Below are 21,529 nucleotides of genomic sequence, written 5' to 3'. Positions count from 1 at the left end.
TGTGTGTGCGTGTGCGTGTGTGTGTGTGTGTGTGCAGGGCCGTAGGGCGTCTAATCGGCGCTCTAGGCGAGATCTCTCGAATGCACCCCCCCCCCCCCCCCCCACTCCCGCGCTAAAAAGTTTTGCCGTGAATTTAGTCGGTTTTGGGCCGGTTTGGATGACTGTTCAATAATATGACATTTTCTCGGGTTTTGGCGTGATTTTTGGGTCAGGTTGGGTGGCTCATTAACTTTTTTTTAATTTTATTTGTTACAAAAATGGTCAACAATGAACAGCAGACTGTGTACAAGGCAAGCGCACTGGATAAACCTAATAAGCACGCACACACATACTTTTAGTTGACCTTGTACCAGTGATTTGTACTGTCATGAAACTGTACCTTTTCCTATTGCAAACGTCTAATACATTCTTCAATGTTCAATCAATCAATGGAAATTAAATGCACAGCGGCAGATCCAGCAATATAAATTAATTCAGTTTCTCTCACCTATCACCAATGACGATTATGACGTGGTTCTGTAACTGCTGTTCACATAAAATCCATGCTCGTGTCCTTTTGGGTGAATTTCTCAATGAAGGGATCATAAAGCGTATTACTTTTAAGTTCCAAAAGCCAGGGAGGAATGAGGTGACAACTAAACACGTTAATTTAGCCTTACGGCGACGTTACTTTCACGGTTTTAAAACAACAAACGGGTTCAAAGTACTGCTATCAACTGGCACGCAATACTTGCCACTTCTGATACCATGTCGAGTAGTTTATACTTTGTTGTAATAACGGAGTGTCCACACCATAGAGTTATACACAGTGTTGTTGTGTCCGTTTATTAACTCACTCCCCCGGAGCCCCAGTGCCCACACACAAAGGTTCCTACCAACAGTAGGTCCTAATACTACACAGTGCCACTGGACAGTCTGGACTGGTCACAATCATGATCATTCGCATGACAATTTATTTCTATTTATTTATTTATTTGTTATGTATGTAACACTGGCCAAGGAAGGCCAGCCAGGCTGCGCCGGGTGAGCCCAGCCCAGGCTGTGCACTGCTGAGCGATCGGCGCCCCCTAATGAAGAGTGCGGGGTACTACTAGTACCAATTTCATTCATATCGCCCTGCTGCGACTTAGCGCAGCCTGCCTCTGTCCCTCTCTGATGCTCGACTCGAGTTTTTATGATTGATAATAAAAATGTTATTTTGACCCACATAAGCAACTGGATCGTCTGGGTGAGATAAACCAATAGAGGGGGCGCCGATTATTTTATTTTATTTTTTTAATAAAAAAAAAAAAAAAAAATTAATATAAAAAAAACACTCCATTTCGGCAGGCGCCCCCTTGAGATCGGCGCTCTAGGCGACCGCCTATACCGCCTACAGCTAAAAACGGCCCTGTGTGTGTGTGTGTGTGTGTGAATCAGTCTACTATGCATTAGTAATTATGCAGTCGTTTGAATTTGGTGATGCTTGTAATCAAGCACTTTTCAACTGCCGTTTCTACCATTAGTCTTGTGAACCAATTTGTAATGCATTTGCATCCATGTTATATATTTAATGTCATCTTTGCCATCATATTTTATGTATACATGTCAGCTTTTTCCGCAGTCAACGAGTCACTGTGAGAGTGTTATGCATGCAGCAAGGGTCTGACCTAAGTATCTTTGCTAATGTGTTTTCCATATCCTGGGGATTTGCACAGCGTCATTGTTTGACGCACATCGTGTACATAGACGATAATGCATATTTTATGGTAATTTGGGACACCCTCATGCAACTGTTCTGAGGACAGATGTAAGCCCTTCAAACCTACTCACACGTTCATCAAACAAATCCTGAAGGTGTGGCAATTGTCTATTACCGTCAGGAAATTGCTGTAACATAACAGCAGCACTCTTTTCTAAGCTGGCATTTAATTTTATTTATTTTAAGCAATTTTGAGACTGGCTATAAATACTATGGGAGGCAAATGTAGGGCAACTAAAATCATAGTTATATAATCTGAGTTCTGGTTAAAAATATAGGGCATGCGGTGGTACTAAATGAGAATGAACATGGAGGTTTTCTGTGGGCGAGAATAAACAGAGTAAACAAAAGGAAAATGAAAGAATAGAAATACCATTATTTGGATACTTTCTGGGCATACCTGCTGTGCACACAGACAATGTTAGGATCCCTTTCCTCCCCATAATAGGTTAGTCTAGCTGAATGATCTGCTGATTAGCTATGAACTCTGTGTTCTAGATCTATACATTCTGTGTTCTAGATCTATACTTTCCATGTGCTTCAGTTCTATATTTTTATGAATTCTGAATTCTGAATGATTTTATCTGGAGGGCCGAATTGTCATGTAAAGCTTGACAAATCCTCAATTCTGGACGCAAGGGACACACATATTTTTCAAAAAAAAAAATGGATTGTCATGTGAAGCTTCAAAGTATGGTCTCATTGGACATTTTTAATCATCCAATCATCAGACCGGGACGGACGGGACACACATATTCTGGATGTACGGGACAGATCAAACCTGTTCATTCTGGACTGGAATGACCATATATGGACATGTACGGGACACACAAAGCCACTCCTTGGAAGCGGCTTTCACCGCTTCAAAAACAATGTTTAACCCAAGCCTTTTCTCATCTCTGAGGAGAAAAGCCTAGTCACTACCTAATGCAGAGCGTGTCTATAGGGGTGGGACTTCCGTGTTGTGTACATACTTCCCCCGGAAACTATTTTTATCGATCAATCACAACACTTGTTTCATTCACAGAGAATATAAATAGATTTGTGAAGCCACGTCATTTCCTTGGGCGGTACTTCCACCAAATTACGGACACTCAACCGTCTAGGACGGTCTTGCCTAAACTCACGTCATCAACGCTCCCACCTCAGAGGGTGGCCATTGTGATCTGGTCTTTGTTTTTGGCCTAGACCGGAAAGAAGACCAGAAATAAAATAATAATAAACAGCTGGTTCTGGTTTGCTGATTCTGTCCGAACAAACAACAAAATGACATAACTATTATTATTTTGTTATTTTAGTCATAATGCAAATCAATTTGTTTATTCTCCCTTTAGTCGCGCCACAAATCAGAACTAAAGATGAACATATCAGACGATTATTATACCAAAAGAAACTAAACGATTATACTTTTTTTTTTTTTTTACATTTTGGATTTTGGTTCGGGTTTGTTGATTCCAGCAAACCTGTAGTCCGCCTGATGTCCACAACATGACGTAGGTTCTTTCAGCTCCCAACTGGATCAGAAACGCTAAAATGCTACTGGTCCCAGGCTGGGTCTTGCCCAGCGTGCTTAAAACCTATCTGGGGTCCCCCAGGGCTCTATACTAGGTCCACACCTTTTCTCCCTTTACACCAAACATCTTTGACGAAAATAGCCGATACAAGTTCACAAAGCGTTGCAAAGATCATCTATGTTCGCCCACTAGAGACACTAGGGTACATGTGGTGAAGTTAATAACACATTCTTTCAGAACACGATCACCACTGAAAATGAAAGGGTTGGAATGTGTTTTGCCGACATTACTTGTGATGCTATAATGTCAAGTGGGTTCTTTGATGATCTAATAAAATGACTATGAACTCTTTTGATGTACTATTGCATTTAGATGATGAACGTTTCACATGAGACAGTAGTGAGCATAAGGGACACTACTAGTATTTGTGATGATAACTTATAAGTAGAACTAGATGAAAAACTATCAAATCAAATGTGGTGTAATCATAATTTTCACACTCAACTTCGTTTTCTTGGTAAGGAAATTGTAATGCCTCTCGGCATCTGTGAAGAGAGTGTTCAAAAATAGCGTGAAACTTCAGAACTTTTAACAACAAAACCACCGGTACTAAACAGCAATCATGGGCTATGAAAGCTCTTGGTAATGAGGATTGGAAAAATGTTGAATTCTATCATAAAAAGAATAGAAATGAAAACATACTAAGGTACGCTTCTCTTGCCATATTGCACAGCTTTCCCTCCTTTAATATCACATGTCCTTTAAAAAAAACAAGCCAAAAAAGATAAAACAGTGAAGCTGGTTGCACACTGCTGCGTTTTTTTTTATAGGAGCGAATTTCGGAGCACGCAAATAAAGAAATCAACCTCATGTTATGTCAGTCACGTTTGCACACTGCCGCCCGTTTTGTATTTATTTTTGCACCACTGGGTCCCTTGCTCTCTCTATCTCTCTCTCCTTGCCCTGAAAAACGCATTTCGCAACGAAAAAACGCAGCAGCTTTAGAATGGATCTTACAAAAGACAGCCGATCTACAAGCTCACTTCGTGCTGCGCTATGAGCTTGTGGATCTGCTATTTTTGAATAGCCAAAGAAATCTGAAATCACAAAGAAGCTTTCCCCGGTTTTAATGGGTCGGAAACTGTAGCGTTTGTATCAAATCTAATGCTTGTCCTCCTGACTGAACCCAGTCATGGGGAGTCAGTACTGAAGGACGAGTCACCTCACAGGACACTGAAGATGTTCCTCTCTCTCTCTCATCAGATAAGACCCGCTCCACGTCCCAGGTGTTCTACATCAATATGAATACATTAGTTTCACTTCCCAGGTGTTCCACATCAATATGAATAAATCAGAACATCAACACCATGTGGGTGGTTGGGAGGGGGGGTTGGATATTGTGAGTGGTTCACCTTGGAATTTTAGGTTCTGTCTGCATTTAGAGTGGCTTTGGGAAAATTGGGTTTGTCATATTTCATAGGTTCAGATATAACACTTGAACACAGACACGCGCACACGCGCGCACGTACACACACACACACACACACACACACACACACACACACACACACACACACACACACACATGTATTATATGTCCATCCATTCGTAAACTCTGAGTTACCAATAATTTAGACCCCCTGGAACCCCCTCAAATACCCCTGGGGGTCCCCAGATCATACTTTGAGAAGATCTACCTTTTTCCGGAGCGCTCCGTGTAGCTGCGGTGTCAGTGAACAGCCGCGCACACATAGGTGCCACTTGACACTACAGTCATGTTTGCCCTTCTGTGAAATCAGTCTATACAGGGAAAATATCACTGTCACTGCTACTACTACTACTACTACTACTACTACTACTACTACCACTGAACCTACCACATTGTTATCATTGCAATGTTATCCAGATATAGCCTAGATCAGGGGTCTTCAACGTTTCCAGGCCAAGGACCTCTTAGTTGAGAGAGAGATGAAGCAGGGACCCCCACAACCTTTGTATAGATTCATCGATTTCATCGTTTGACAGCACAATCATGAGTGTATTTTGGATTCATGTCAATTTGTGTTTTCAGATATTTTACCACTTGAGCCGTCATTACCTAATAAACTTGACCTTTTAATCTGGACTTAATCTGCTCTTTTTCCCCTCTACACCAAACCCCTTTGCCGAAAATAGCCGATCTACAAGCTCACAACGCCTCGCAGCGCGAGGCGTTGTGAGCTTGTAGATCTGCTATTTTTGGCTACAGTTCTCAGAATATGGACACTAGGGTTCAAGTTGTTAATATAAAAAAGGATTGGAAGATTTGGAGGACCACCTGTAGTAACTCTGAGGCCCGGACCCCTTGTTGAAGTGGATATTAGGGTTATTTCAATTGGTGATGGCGTGCGTGCACATGCATGTGTGCAGCTACACGTGACAGAGCGCTCCACTAGTTAAAGAAATCCACGGTGCACCTTTGGTCTAGTCCACCTGCCACCAAGTGAATAAACAGTGCGCTGAGAAGCAGCAGTGACTCAGCGGTCAGTGTGCCGACCACATCGGCGTGTCCATCTGGACTGGAGAACCATTCTCCTTCATTCACCCTTGCTTTCATCATCCACTCATCCTTCATCTGCCCTTGGCTCCCCGTCTTCCTACGCCGCCTAATGAAAGAAAACCATCCACTCTCTGGGAAGATTAAGCACTTAAACCAGGGGTCTTCTGCGTTTTTCATCCCAAGGACCCCTTAGCTGACAGAGAGAGAAAGCAGGGACCCCCACAGCCACACTACATACCGTAGCTTTGAGAACCACTGTGCTACATGAAATGGAGCAGAGCTTTCCTTTGAAAGGTCGCAGTTTACTATGAGAAACGTCACAGCTTGTCCATGACCATGTAGACGCGTACACATTTTTACGCTGTATGGGTTTGCCGCTCTGACATCGTGCTCTGATGTCACGGTGATGTCAGGGCCGGGGAACCACTCTACCAGAATGGGTTTGCCGCTCTGACATCACACTCTGGCTTCACTGTGACGTCACACTAAAATAATCCCTTTTATGCCCATATATGGAGTTCCCTGATGTCATCAATATTAATGATGCCCTGTTAGAGAGATCCCTGTGATGCCAGGGGAACAAATCCCTTGTACCGGTATGCCCATATATGGAGATCCCCGAGGGATTACTAGTTAGTATCATTGGTAACACCTTTGAAGGAAGTGAGAAGATACCCAACTTCTCTCCAATAGGCATATAGCCTATTAGCTCGGCAGCAGATTTGACCCGAAAACAAACAACACCTTCAAGCGTGTTTCCGGTTCAAATGGCTCTTTCTGTTCAAACGTGTCTTTCCGTTGCTTTGGATCAGCAGGGTTCAGCAGGGTTCACCAGTACTCACGTCTCATGTCCCTGAAGTAGATGGTTTGTCTGTTGGGGTTGAGGAGCTGAATGACTGAGTCGTCATTGTTCTTGACCCGGCAGCTGATGGTGGCCATCTCACCCTCCACCACTGACACGTTGTCCGTCACCAGGTTCTGACTCACCACTGGGAGAGGGAGAAAAAAAGAGACAGAAGAGAGAAAATGATGGGCACGGCGACAGTATAGCTTAATCAGTGAGTGATTTATGTATTATGTGGTGAAGTTAGTGTCATAAGAACACAATGCAGAAATGCTGTTGCACAGTGGGACTTGACAATGTCAGCAAGTCGCAGGTGTTCCTAAACCACAGTCATTAACACAACGGAAGCCAAGTTTCCTAACATTTCTAGCTGTTGCTGGTGCCGCCGTTCACTTACGCTTTATTTTGAAGAGCCTCGGAAGCTTTGTGCATGTGCACGTGAGTGTCCGCTGACGATTGAGGAAGATAATCCATTTGTTTACAAACGCTTGTGAAACTAAAATCCAAACCGGGGCCGACCATCGCGGTAAAGTGTCACCGTGAAAACAATCAGATCTCTGCTTCCCTGGTGTTCTATGCACTTTATTCAGAGATAAAGCACTTTTTATGTTTCAGCATAGAATGGAAGTGTATGCAGCCTAGATGCTCCATTTTGTTTCTGTGCGAGCCACGTTATGACGTATGGACCAGGATCTTTCACAGGGAACACAACATGCGCGCAGCTGCACGCTGCACAGTTAACCCCTTGTCTCGTTTCTCAACGAGACAACTTAGTTTTGGCACAGCGACCTCCAGTGGCCGTATCTCGTTACTGCAACGAGTTTGGCTCCATGGGTGTTAATGTGAAAGACAGAACGTGACCGAAGGGGAATCTGTGTAGATACAGGGTCTGTATGTATATCATGTGAAGTGATGAAACAAAACCACCTCTGGCCATGAACAAATGCAACACATCTACACTGGAATCTGGGATCACATCCGCAAAAAAGGGGGCACCACCCGCTTCCACTTGTAGAGACCAGATGTCAGCCATTCTATCTCCTTCTCTCTCCTTTAGCGTGGGAGCGCTTCAACACCCAACCCAAACCCTTACCCTAACCTCCGTGGGGTGAGTCGCTAACCCTCCCGACGCTCCTATGTCTAAATGACGGTCGTTCGTAAGAGCAAGATTTCCCCCTTTAGCGCTTCACGTCCAGTCGCACATGTCTTTGTTTCCATTGAACATTCATAACTATAGGAAACTCTAACCGGAGTTGCCGACACATTCAGCTGCGGAAATCTGAATCTGTCAGTGATTAACACAACTGTCAGCACTGGTGAAGTGAAACAATAATCTTAGTTACAGTTTTAGTTACACCAATTGTTCTTGTTAAGCACTTTTATATTTCTAGGTAAAGTATTTATAAAGATTGCTATTCCCATTTGGCCATAGGAGGCATGGCAGCCTGTCAACGAAAAAGCAGCTAGAGGTAGTCCCACAAGTTTACACATCAGCAGCTGAAACATTTGTTGTAACCACGACAGCCCTATAATAACCAAACTAGTTGACATGCCCAAAAGCAACGCGTTTGTCAATGTGTTCAGCAGTGTGATTCTCAATCCTTTTCATTTCAAGGACTGGGGGTCCTTGAAGTTTACACAGCACTAGGCCATGCATGGGTTCCCAAACTTTTCAGGCCGCGACCACACAAAACAATCATATTTGAACTGGGGATCGCCCACGCTGACAAGCACTTGGAATGTAGGAACTGAGGCATAGTTTGACTCGGTTCCACAGATAAATATTGTGAAAATAGCCTAACTACAAGCTTGCAGATTGTTTTTCTTCTTCACGTAATATTCTTATTCGATATCACCCCCAGCTAATAGTCAAGCTAATAGTAAAGCTCCTCCACAGCACTCCCCCTACAAACAGTAGACACAAATAGACTCAAACCTTTTCCTCCCCTCAGAGGTTAAACACATCTACTCCTGGAAGAAGGCACGTACACGGGCTGTCCAAACTCTCCTGAACTTGAATGCAGCATCTTATGCTGAAAGAATTGCCCTCTCTGTGTAGAAATCCATGCCGTACACCACATCTCCAGTATTCGCTTGATTATGCTTAGTTCAGTGTGGTATCAAGCACCAAAAATAGCTGACCGCCAAGCTCACAATGCTTGGAGGTCAGCCCTTGCCTCTCTAACATTATCTGCACGTCCCTGCCTGGAAGTGTGTACAGTATTGTGTAAGTGTGTAAATGTAATTGAGAATACATTTTAGAACATGCATTTCAGACTACTCTATACATAATGTGTCCTGTATCTAATATATAATTTGGCCTTTTTCTTTTTTACCTTGAAATAAAAATACATTTCCTTTCCGTATCGGTGATCAAGGCAGAGGCCGAGAGTATGTTTAAATTGTGAGTGTCTTGTAAACTCCTTGATTGTTCTTGACACGGTAAATAACAACTCTGACAAGTGTTGTGGAGTGGTAGCAGGGACGTGCTGGCCATTGGGAAAAGCGGGACAACTCCCGAACGTCCGGTTCATTCCCGGCCGGTCCAGGCCGGCCATTAGGGAAAAAAATTAAATAAAATGTCGGCCTTCGTTCCATTTTGGGGGATGGGCGGCCAACAAAGTAAATCATCACTGTCTGGCAGAAACCTTGTATCTCCAAGTTTCAAATGTATACATTTTTTTCGCAAAGCAAAGCCCTGTTCATCATACAAGGCCGTTGCACAAAAGTAGTGAAAACAGCAGATCTACAAGCACACGACGCCTCGCGGTGCGAGGCGTTGTGTGCTTGTAGATCGGCTGTTTTCACTAGTTGAAATCATTTTTAAAATGATAAATACCAAAAAAACGGTTTTGGACATACAAGGTTTCCACCCGACAACAACGAAATATAACAAAAAAAGAAATGAGGGCCTCTCCAACTCTTTTTCCCGGGCTAAATCAGGGGCCCAGCACGTCCATGAGTGGTAGCATTGTAGGGGATGGGCTCTAGTCTAGACTAATGAATTATTGAACACTGCAAATGCGCGCTGATGTCACATAGGACTTTGTTAGGGCTGTTGACAAAAAAAAATCTTTTTCAATCCGATGTGTTTATGTCTACAAGGGATAACTTTAATCGTCATAAACAGAAATCAACATTATGATGCTATGGAAATAGAGCCTTCTGTAACGACAGAAGCACTGAGCAATTAGTGCAATTGTATACATCCAGACGGTCAGAAAAAGAAAGAAAGAAAGAAAGAAAGAAAGAAAGAAAGAAAGAAAGAGAAAGAAAGAAAGAGACAATCATACAGACAGACAGGCAAACAAGTCAATGATAATTGAATAACTATTAGTTTGAGATAATTCACTACAAAGCATTAAGAAGACAGGCTAAACTAGGCCATATTGACATACTGATATTTATATTCTCTGGAAACAGGGAATAATGCTTAGACAAGGCTAAACTAGGCCAGGAATAATCATAATATTGACACACTGGTGTTTATATTCCTGGGATTGAGAAGGGAAAAGCAAATAAAGCAAGCTATACTCATTTTGTTATCGGGTTTTGAATGGCTCTAATAAAACAGCCACTGTATTAAGAAAATGTTTAGCGGTCGGATCGTTTTCTATAGAGCATCGCAGCGGAAGTGGTTTACTGGTGCCACTTAAAAATCGTCAACCTTTGTTTCTATGAAAAGAACATTTTGAAAATCGCTAAACAAAGGGTAGTTAAATGTAGTATATCAAATAATTTAATATTAAAATGTATTTTCACATAGGATCAAAGGCCTTTATGGTCATGATTCACTGCCATCCTGGATGGCTTGGTTCTAGGCTTAACATAATTGTTATGAATATTTTTGTAAATGTCTATGGGGAAAATGAATGACGATTTTTAAGTGGCACCAGTAAACCACTTCCGCTGCGATGCTCTATACAATTGATTACAAGTGTCACTTCAGGAGGCCAGAGGCGGAGGTAGTTATCACTTCTCCCATAGACAGGCGAGAAGTGTCCATGAATTGAATACCAAGGACCTCCAACGTAAACAAGACCTTATTTGGGGTATTCCTTTTGGGCAGGGTGTTTATGTACTTGTACTGTACTACCTTTCTTTTGTATTGACTATACTTGTACACTTGTATTTTTTGTCTACTATTCAATCAATCAATCAATTAATCACCTGTCAAAACTCACCCGTCTCTTTTTGTACTGTAAACACACATTTAAACACTCCAAAACACTGACACAGCATGCATAGATTTGACAATCTTTCTGATTGATTTTGAAAGATGTTGAGATACCTTCAAATGATAGTCATGGTCATTTCCATGATGTAAAACACAACAAGCCATTTAATGTCTCTGTTTAAATGCAATTATTGAAGGAATAATTCTATCTTTGTCTACCTGAACAAACATATATAATAATAATTGTGACCGTATGTCGCAACTTTACTATGAAAACCGGCACATCTTGTCCACGTATCTCTGTCTGTCTGAAGGTCACGCCTGACACTGTGGTTCCCCTGACACATCACTGTGACATCACAGGTGATATCGCAGGTGACATCACCTATGTAAAAGTCCATATATGGGTATTCCCCGGAATCCCTTTTATGCCCATATATGAAGATCCCTGATGTCATCGATCACTGGCCAGATGGCCAAGACACGGAGGGATCTCCATGTATGGGCATAAAAGGGATTGTATGTTGTGATGTCATGGGAACCACTTTAACAGAATCCCTTTTATACCCATATATGGAGATCCCTGATGTCATCAATATTAAGCCCATATCTAACAGGACTTCATATACTATGGGAGGAAGACAGCCCATATCTGTGTGGCTGGTTCAGAGAGGGATCTCCCTGTATGGGCATAAAAGGGATGTACCATAAGTACATGGATCTCCATATATGGGTAACTGGTTCAATATACATCACTGGCCAGATGGCCAGGGAGTCTTACTAGTAAGAAGAAGAAGAAGAAGAAGAAGAAGAAGAAGAAGAAGAAGAAAGATGACAACATTCCAAAGAGCTATCCTGAGGTTCAATTGCCAGAGCTAAAAGTGCCAAGATAGCATTTATTTCACAAGGAAAGGTTGTGCATATTGTCATAAAGGCAAATAACTCAAGCTTTGCATTAGACGATACAGCAAAATCTGTATTTTACTGTAGGCTTTTTGCTTACTCCTTCAGAATGGCGAAATATTCTATATTCAGGAGATAGATGCTAGGTTTGACGTAACCTCTAGTTGCAGTACTTTGTACCATATAGTTGTTTTCTTAGCGCTCCAATTCCTCCACCACTTACTACAGTAGAGTTAATGTCAGTGGTGGGATATTCAAATGTTTTACTTAAGTAAAAGTATCAATACTGCAATATAGAAATACTATTATTACAAGTTAAAGTTCAGAATTCAAAATGTACAAAAGTATTGGCATCAAAATATACTTAAAATACCAAAAGTACGATGCAACGTGTTGTGAGCTTGTAGATCGGCTATTTTCAAATAGCCTAGGTATAAATATGGCTAAAGTTGATTAATGGGTGGGTGACGTGACGTAACGTTTTCGCTGTCCTCGGTGTCAAACATGTATAAATAAAAAATATATTTGTCAAAAACCTTCTGAATATTGTGCAGGACATTAAGCTTTATGTGAACTTACTCAAGATTAAAACATTTCATTCCTCATTTCTTCAGAATTTTCAACCAAACATGGCAAAACTCATATGGTGTGACTGTCCTGACCTTGTTTCTCAAAGTGGGAACTTGAATAAAACGAATGAATTTAGGCTAAAAAAAATGTCTATTTGTGAGCCTATATCTTTTCAAAGTCAAAGCATAATGTTTTCAGTCATTTCTGATCAAAAACATTTTGTCCCCCAAACCAAAATCATTTGGTGTGACACTAGTTTGGAAAAATTAAACAGGCAATTATTTGGACACCTATTGGCTAGAGAGGTCCTTCTTCTGTAAGGCTATTCAGCACTCCCAGCACAACTGCAAGACAGGTGTCTGAGGTGAGTTATGATTTTAACATTTTCATGAAATGCCATCTTGTTGAAACTTTGACAAACTCACCACTTCTGGAAGTCTGTTGGTGTGACACCTTTTCATTAAAAAAAGCTTAAGTTATTTGAAGTTTTGGTCATATTTCCATGTAGATCTAGGTTGCTTTGTTATAGCTAGCATGCTGTTAGCATGCTAATGTGTACATAGTAGCCTCAAGGTAAACCTAAATGCAGAAAACGTAATATGGTGTGACACTTAATCATAATGGTGTGACATGTCTGCTTGTCACGCCATATGACTTGATTGTCACACCATATGATTTATACTGTATTTAACTACAGATATAACAATAAACCAGTAAGACTCCCTAATCGGGAGATAAGCGACCGTAGGTCACTTATCTCCACAAATAGAGCAAAAATGTGTTTTTCCAAAATCTTCCTGATCCATGTTGATGACATGAGTGTAGACATACTGTGTAGTGATTTTCGTGATTTTAGGGCAAAATCTGAATCAGCCTCATGGTGGCGCTAGAGGGCCATGTGAGAAATGAGGGGTGGGGTCTCCGCGCCGCCAAGGCGGACGAATAGGTACCGGCCCCGGCTCTTCCGGTCGCTCCTAGCCCGAGTTACGGCATTTTATGTGAGCTGCAGTGGCAGGGGGTCCTCCACTGGGGGCGCCACCACTTTTGCATCCGTTCTGGAGCACCAGGAGTGGGTGGTCCCCGGGAATGCCCCGTGAGCAGCCCCGTTGGGGTGGTCATTTGGTAATTTTTGCACATGTGCTCATTTTTTACACTTGGGGGTCCCCGAGGGAGCTGGGGGTCCCTGGAGCTCCGGGGGTCCTTGGAGGTTGTAGTTTGGCAGGTAAGGAGTGTGTGTGCAAAATCTGGCATGGATCGGGGCAACGGTTGCGGAGATATGAGCAGGGCAAAAGTGTGACGTGTGACGTGTGTGACGGACGGACGGACGGACGGACGGACGGACGGACACCTCGAGCAGCTTTCTGTAGTAAGTGCAAAGTTCCATGTTTCTTTTGTACATTTAAACATTTGTTTTAAACATTTTTGCATAAATTTAATTTAGCTTCATTCAGTGATACTTCAAATTCATCAGACAGAGCAGAAACCCCTTCACAGAAACCTTAACATATTGTTTCAATCTAAACAATATTTTCTCTTTGTCTTAAACTATACATTCCATTTTCTTTTGTCAGCTGGAAAATGACAAGTGCTGAGAGAACGAGAAAGTACAGGGAGAAACTAAACAATGACCCAGCAAGGAGAGAGGAGCCAAAGGGGCGAGACTGCATTTTCTACGAAGAGCAGGAGGTTGTCTGTGGCATAGCAGAACCGCAACAAGGCAGCCGGTTTGCTACCCTCACCAAATACGACTGGCTGATGTACAATACAGTCTAATGTATTCACTCACTGGACTGGACAGTGGACAGTGTTAAGGTAGGACCCGAGACAAAACTAGCGAAAATAGCTGATCTACAAGCTCTCAACACGTTGTGCTGCGAGAGCTTGTAGATCAGCTATTTTCGGAGTTGCGCAACCCAGCACTCTTTAGCTAGTGGAGATGTGGTGTAATGTCATGATTCCTAATTACATTTGTTCAACACAAAATGCTGTGTTCAAGTTCAGGAGACTTCGGAAAAAAGCAATTTACCTGAATGCTGAGTTCTGTTTCCACTAATTGGTGTTAATAAATGTTGCCTTGGCTCCAAGTGTGGCTATTCGCCTTATTGTCTCTTTAGGATCCTTCTGCCGTGGGCCGGCAGAAGACTTAGGTGTGCGTAGCATTCCTGTGCACATCCTCATCATCCATCTACTACTACAATTCTTTCTTATCCCATGTTAAAGCCCTACAATAATATCCTGTTCAGAAATATTAAGGCCATGTTATCCTGGGTAATTGTTTAATCAATCAGTAAAGTTCAGTACTCACTAATAGGTAGGTTAAAACACAGTTTGCTTTGACACATGAAGATATGATCATACGGTGTGACACTAAATCATTTGGTGTGACATTCCAAATAGTGAAAAATCATACCTTTATTAATGATGAAACCAAAAAAATGTTTATGGATTACATAGAGAATAGTATCAGGAAGAGTCACAAATATTTGTGTAATTTTAGAGAAAGTTTTGACAGAATACATTTAAAATATGTTGTAAGATCGACAACATGGGCCTCACACAGAGTGTCGATTATGAAAAAAATATACAGATATAATTAATTTTCAAAAAACTATAGTGGATCACTGGTTAGTTATGATAAAGGACTTTGATATAGTGAGTAACTTAAGAAAGATGTACTCCATTTTCATTTAAATGAACAATTATTTTCATGTCACACCATATGACGATTTTAGGCACAAGTACAACAAACTGCTGAATAAAGTCTGATTCCAATAAAATATCTAAAAACAAAATGTATTTCCATAAGGTTGAGAGTGAGTAGAACAAAAGTAAATAACTTTTATGCCTGCAATTTAAAGTTTTTTTAAAAACACATTTTTTGGGGCGTCACGTCACTGATTTTTGGATAAAATCTCAAGGAGTAATATCCAAAAATGTGTTTTACATAAGTCTGCCCAAAGGTGGCGCTATAAAAGGCTGATGTGAAAAATGCAGGGCAAAGGTTTATCCTTAGCCTCTAGGGAGTGCGCTTACAAAGTTTGAAACTGATCGATGGAGTTATAGGTAAAACCACAAATCGGCCTGTTATAGCGCCACCATGAGGCTGATTTAAAAAAAATTAAGTGGCATTTCTTCCTCGGCCTAGTGGGAACGTGTGTGCGCGATTTCATGATAATTGCACTTTGCGTTTGGGATTTGAGGCATTTTGTTCAAAACGTATCAATCCTACAAACTTTGGAAGCCAATTTTAGCCAATCAGGAAGGAATATGCAAAATCGGACAGATCTGTGTCGATCACATGACTGTCGAGATACTGCCTACCGATTTGTAGGATTTTTGGACAAAATCTGTAAGAGTAGTGCACAGAAATGTGTTTTGCGAACATCGGCCACTAGGTGGCGCTAGAAAAGACCCATTTGAAAAATTTAGGGCAGAGGTTCTAGATTGGCATCCAGGGAATGTGTGTGCTCACTTTGGCAGCGACCGGGCCAACGGCGACTGAGATTAGCTGCACACAAACTGCGAGGACACACGGACGGACGGACGGACGCATGGACGGACGGACGCACGGACGCACACACGGACGGACGAAGGGGAAAACATACTCTCCCCCAAGCCTTCGGCTGGTGGAGACAAAAAGTAATTTTGATTACATCACTGGTTCATGTTGCTTACTCTGACCTTGAATTTTGTAAGTCACTCTGAATAGGAGCGTCTGCTAAATACCTAAATTGTAATAATTGTGAAAACGTAACTCGAGATATCGTGCAAACAGAACAAACTGTCACCAAGCAAATCTCATTATTATTCAGCTCTCTAGATGAGGCTTTTGTGCATAGCTAATATCTTGTACTTGAGACTGAACAGCAAAAAGAGACAAAGGGAAATATTCATTCAGATGTGCTGCTTGTACAAGGGTCTTTTCATGTGCCCCCCTTTGTTTTTCCCCATCTGACACTCGGTAGGACTCGTGTCTGAACATTAGAATAAATTTCATTTTACAAACACAGTGACTGATGGCCTAATTTATTAAAACCGTTATTACGGTACGCCAGCGCTCGCAGCCTATCTTGTATTGAATAAAGGCTTTATGTAATTTATAACAACAAACTAGCGTGTCATTTCAGCTTTTTAGGCCATAATGGCTAACTGTGTGGCTATATACTACACTTTGTTAGAAATGATTTCCCTCTGCTGTTCGGTGGGCACACGTAATGCATGTGGCTCCGTGAGCAGCATGCACTCGTTTACTTCTTGTTTTGTTGTTGCAGCGCCTGCTGATCAACATGATAACACACAGTGAATTTGGTCAGAGCAAGCAGGGGTGTCACACCAAATTCTGGGCCCTGGGTACAAGCATTCACTGCGGGCCCCCCATGTGCTTTAACTATTGAAAAATAGCAGATATACAAGCTCACAGCGCGGCACCGAGTGCCGCGCTGCGAGCTTGTAGATCTGCTATTTTTGAAAAATCTTTGAATAATTCAAATCCTTCTAAGGTTTTTTTGAAAAACCTATTATGTCAGTGGTGCTCAAACCTTTTCATGTGAAGGACCCCCAAAATGATATGTAATTTGCCCACGGAACCCCATCTCAAAATATTTAGTTCCAGGGACCCCCCAGAAGCAAAATTTGAGTTACAAATGTTCGCTTAAAAAATGCATATATTGGAAGATTTGCCCACATTTTCACGACTTTTCAAAAATAGCAGATCTACAAGCTCACAGCGCGGCACCGAGCCACGCTGTAAGCTTGTATATCTGCTATTTTTCAATAGCTATAGTTACTAGGGCCCCTGCACTTTGGGCCCTATAGTAACTCAGTCCCACTTCCCCCCCTTGTGACGCCCCTGAGAGCAAGTGCTCGTGTATGTGTGCATTTTTGTGGGCGAAACAGAAAGAGAAACAGAGACATCACAGGAGAGAGGGGGAGAAGGTTGTTGTTTCCCTGAGTGTCTGATTGCACTTCTTCGTCCTGTCTGATTGTGCCGTCATGGATGTCTGAGAGTTTGATTGCAGATCTGGGCATGTGCGTCTGCGTCATCGACTGCAAAGGCTTGATTTCTGAATAATGGAAGTGAATGTGGGTGTATTGTAATGAATTTTGCATAACCTAGCTGCTCTGCCGCCAGCCCACACCGACGCTGAAGCAGAAGTTTAGCTCCCGTGGAGTATGAGAGCGACAGCCAGATGACAGCCCAGAAGGTCGTGCTCACTTCCATGATCTGTCCACTCCCATGCTGAGGTATCGCGCTTGGAACGGGTTTTAGAAATCTTGGAATCAAGAAATCTTGGAACCAAGCGGAAGTCATTATCTTGCCCAGGGTGCACAACCTGAGACAACAGTGAAAGCTGCTTCTTCCAGTTACAGTGCTATTTCAATGTCTACCTGTAGGTCTCAATCAGACACACTTGTCAAATCCATCTCCTGCGGCGTGCTGATATGGAGCAGGGTTTACAATCCACAACCTGTTTCAGTGTCAGTGTCAACCTGTTTACCATGCCAGTATCCCAGGCATGGTAAACAGAAAGTGTGTGCACACACATACACGAACGAACGCACACACGCATGCACGCACACACACACAGTGTCGGGGTCAAACAGTCACAACATGTGAAAAAAAGTGTTTTGAGAAGTTGACAAAAACACTTTCAGCTATATTTTCAGCCATGCCTTTATTTTGCTATTTTGCAAATCATTTTAAAATACTTCAGGTATCTGATCTACATCGACACGTTGTGAGCTTGTAGATCAGCTATTTGAACTATTTAAAAATGTTTTTTTTCAAAATAGTAAAAAAAAAAAGGCAATGAAGTTTAGAAGTGTAAGCCATTGATGAATATAGGGCCCTTGATGTGTAAAGTGAAAGTCAAAAATATAATTAGTTTAATCTAATTTTGCATTACTTTAAAGAAATAGTACCATCAAAACTTCAAAAGTACTATCATCAATAGTAATTACATCTAAAGTTTTCATGAAAGTTCAGAAAACATGAAGTATTGAAAAATAATAGTAACATATACTAACTATTTTCACATACAGCTTTACTAAGAGCTGCTAATTGTTTTCTTAAGTGACATACAGTCTATATTATATTGCAGCACTACTTGGGCTTAGTGGCGGTGTTAGTGCTACTGATCAAAACGTGTTAGTTTCTTTATTGCTTTGATTATCTGTCAACTCACATTAAACATTTGTGTGGATTCTTCAATAAATAAACGTAGTGTACAAGGCAAACGTGTTATTTCCACAGATCCAACAATATGCACAATAAATCAAATACCTCAGATTAAACCATCCCAATATAGCTAATGCTGTCAAAAACATGATCATTTGAAATCCTCTCATGAGACTTTTGACAGAAGTATTGTCGCATATTAAAAGATAACAAAGTTATTAGTGTACAGTGCTCAGTGCTCACATCGCTAATGCAAATGAAGGCTGTTTTGATAAAAACAGATAATTATTATTTACGAAGGCTTACTCATGTCCACCAGGAAACAAAGAATACAAATCATACATTATGTTCTTACGCGAGAACAAGACACGATCAATAAACAGAGATTTATTTTAGCAAAATTAGACATGGAAGTGAGTGGCTTCTTCTTAGATGTCCTCCAACTATTCTTTTAACACAGCAGAAGCTTTGCTAGAGTCATGTAGTGTAGCTTTATCAGTCAGACTCAGCCATTCCCACTGAGCACTAGAACTATAACTAGTATGTTAGAACCAGGCCTGGAATTTCATCATTTTAGGGGCAAGGCCACTTGGCCTTTGGGGTTGTCAATTTTTTTAGGGCACAAAGGCCAAATGCCAGGGCAGGAAGGCCATCAAATAAAACAAGATTTTAGTCCATTGAAATAATTAATTGAATTTAAGGGTTACATTTAATATGTTGAATATCTGCTGTGAAATAAATAAATGGTATACAGTCTTATGCTCAGCCCTGCACAAATCAAAGATACTGGATTGGTTAAAAAATGGGGACTCAAGACACCGGTGTCTACATGTCTACATTGACAAGCCAGAGACAGAGGAGAAAATAGTGGCATTAAGGCCACTGTGGCCTCAGGGCCTGCCATTTTTTGGAGGGGCACAAGGCCAAACTGAGGGGCAACGACGGCCATGGCCTTCATGGCCTCCATGAAATTCCTGCCCTGGTTAGAACTATAAAAAGTATGGTTTTAAAAATTAGTCAAGTGGATGGCAGTGTTCACACCGACTATAAAAAGAATACAATGATAAAGGATACAGTTATAGTTATCTTTAGTTATCGTGTCCGGTGGGAATGGCGCTTTACACCAAACTCCTGATAGAGCTACATGGAAGCAGCTCTATTCACACTAACACTAGACTACTGATAGAGCTACTGTAAAGCTCTATCAGCCAGACTAGATGCATACCTTTATTATTCCAAGGGGGAAAATCAGTTGCCCAGAGGCAGCAAAGCAGTTACAAGGTTACAAGGTTACAGAAAAGTATGAAAAAAAGAGAGAATAATAAGAAATACTGTTGTGTACAGTGGAAAGGAGCACGGCACAAAAAAGAAGAATATCATCACTGTCGGGCAGAAACCTCGTATCTCCAAGTTTCAAATTTGTACATTTTGTCACAAAGTAAAGCTCTGCTTCATCATACAAGGCCGTCGCACAAACGTAGTGAAAACAGCGGATCTACAAGCACACAACGCCTCGCGGTGCGAGGCGTTGTGTGCTTGTAGATCGGCTGTTTTCACTAGTTTAAATCATTTTTTAAATGATAAATGCAAAACGAACGGTTTTGGACATACAAGGTTTCCACCCTACAACGACGATATACAGTATACATAAAGTGTCAAAAAGCAGCGCTCACAAGTGTCACATCACAACACAAAGCACAACTAATCAATTCAGTGCCAAACGAAAAGTGTCCAAACAGTGAATGCTAGTCAGTGCTACACAAGTATCTCACCGCCATGTCAAACACAAGCAATAATGCTCAATACTACCAACACAACCCAAAAGTGCAGAGCCAAACAAAAAGTGTCCATTGGTCAGTGCTAAAAACAAAAACAAAACAAAAACCACAAAGAGTGACACAGCAAAAAACGCCACATGAACCCTCCCTGGAAAGGTCAGAATCAGTACAGACTCCTGCAATAACACACTCCATGGTCACAGTCATTTCAGTTCAGAACAGAATTGTGAGCTACATTAAGTCTGTAAATGAACGCAGCACAGTAGTACACAACCAAACGCACGCACGCACGCACGCACGCACGCACGCACGCACGCACGCACGCACGCACGCACGCACGCACGCACGCACACACACACACACACACACACACACACACACACACACACACACACACACACACACACACACACACACACACACACACACACACACACACACACACACACACACACACACACACACACACACACACACACACAATTCATGAGTCATCGTTGCAGTGTCCAGAATAAACATAATGATAACTGCTTTCCTGTAATGAAATTGCACCTGTGTGTGCCTGGACGTCTGGGCGTGCTGTGTGATCCACACTAGCTCTCAACATTTAAAGGTTTTCTCGTCACAATAGATAATTACGTCCACAAAATATTTATTTCTAAACCTAAATGTCTCGTCACCTCTCGTTTTCCCAGCCCTCTATTTTCCCCATTGAGCCTTTGTATAAACGTAATTAACATTTATGAATCCTGTAGATAATAGTTGTCCAAACAATGTCCTCCCTCTGCGAAACTGAAGGCCAATTCTAAGGCTAGCAGTTGTCACAGATTAGCTGGCCAGGAGGAGCTTTCAAATCATGGAAATGCTGTGTCTTGACTGTTAAGGGTATTGCTGCAAAGGAGATTTGTCTTGCTGTCCCCATTTCATTTCAGTGTTATTGCTTTAGATGTCCCTATACCTCTGCATGTTCAAGATTGTCTCTCTTGCAAGAGTCACATAAGAGGTTACTCAGGAGACAAGGGCAATTGGTTTTGCAGGTGCTTTTATTAAAGAGATGCAATTTAGTTTAGACAGTGTAATTTATTTAAGTCATAGCAATGCATGCAATGTTACACGCAACTGTACAGTGTACTTGATTAAATCAAAGGCAACATTTTGGGCATGGTGAGACAAAACATTTCTATGTTATACTATTGTATACTTGCTATAAGCACTGATAAGCCTTTTACTTAAGAATGTCCTATTAATTGACTGAACTATATGGCGGTGCACCATTTTGTTTCAT

At 41.6% G+C, this 21,529-nt stretch overlaps 1 protein-coding gene across 3 annotated transcripts in view; it reads right to left on the bottom strand.

Moving 5' to 3' along the window:
- The window catches only part of cadm1a (cell adhesion molecule 1a), a 484,161-nt gene that overhangs the window by 95,374 nt on the left and 367,258 nt on the right, over nucleotides 1-21,529 (bottom strand). For all 3 annotated transcript variants that reach the window (XM_080749745.1, XM_080749747.1, XM_080749746.1), the window contains one exon: nucleotides 6,637-6,783. In XM_080749745.1, the coding sequence (XP_080605871.1) occupies nucleotides 6,637-6,783 (147 nt within the window). The remainder of the gene's footprint in view (nucleotides 1-6,636; nucleotides 6,784-21,529) is intronic.

This window comes from Nannobrachium achirus, assembly GCF_963921795.1.
Source record: "Nannobrachium achirus genome assembly, chromosome: 19".
NCBI classification, from domain to species: Eukaryota; Metazoa; Chordata; class Actinopteri; order Myctophiformes; family Myctophidae; genus Nannobrachium; species Nannobrachium achirus.
The sequence above is the reverse complement of the archived record's forward strand: the minus strand, read 5'-3'. Positions and strand labels throughout refer to the sequence as shown.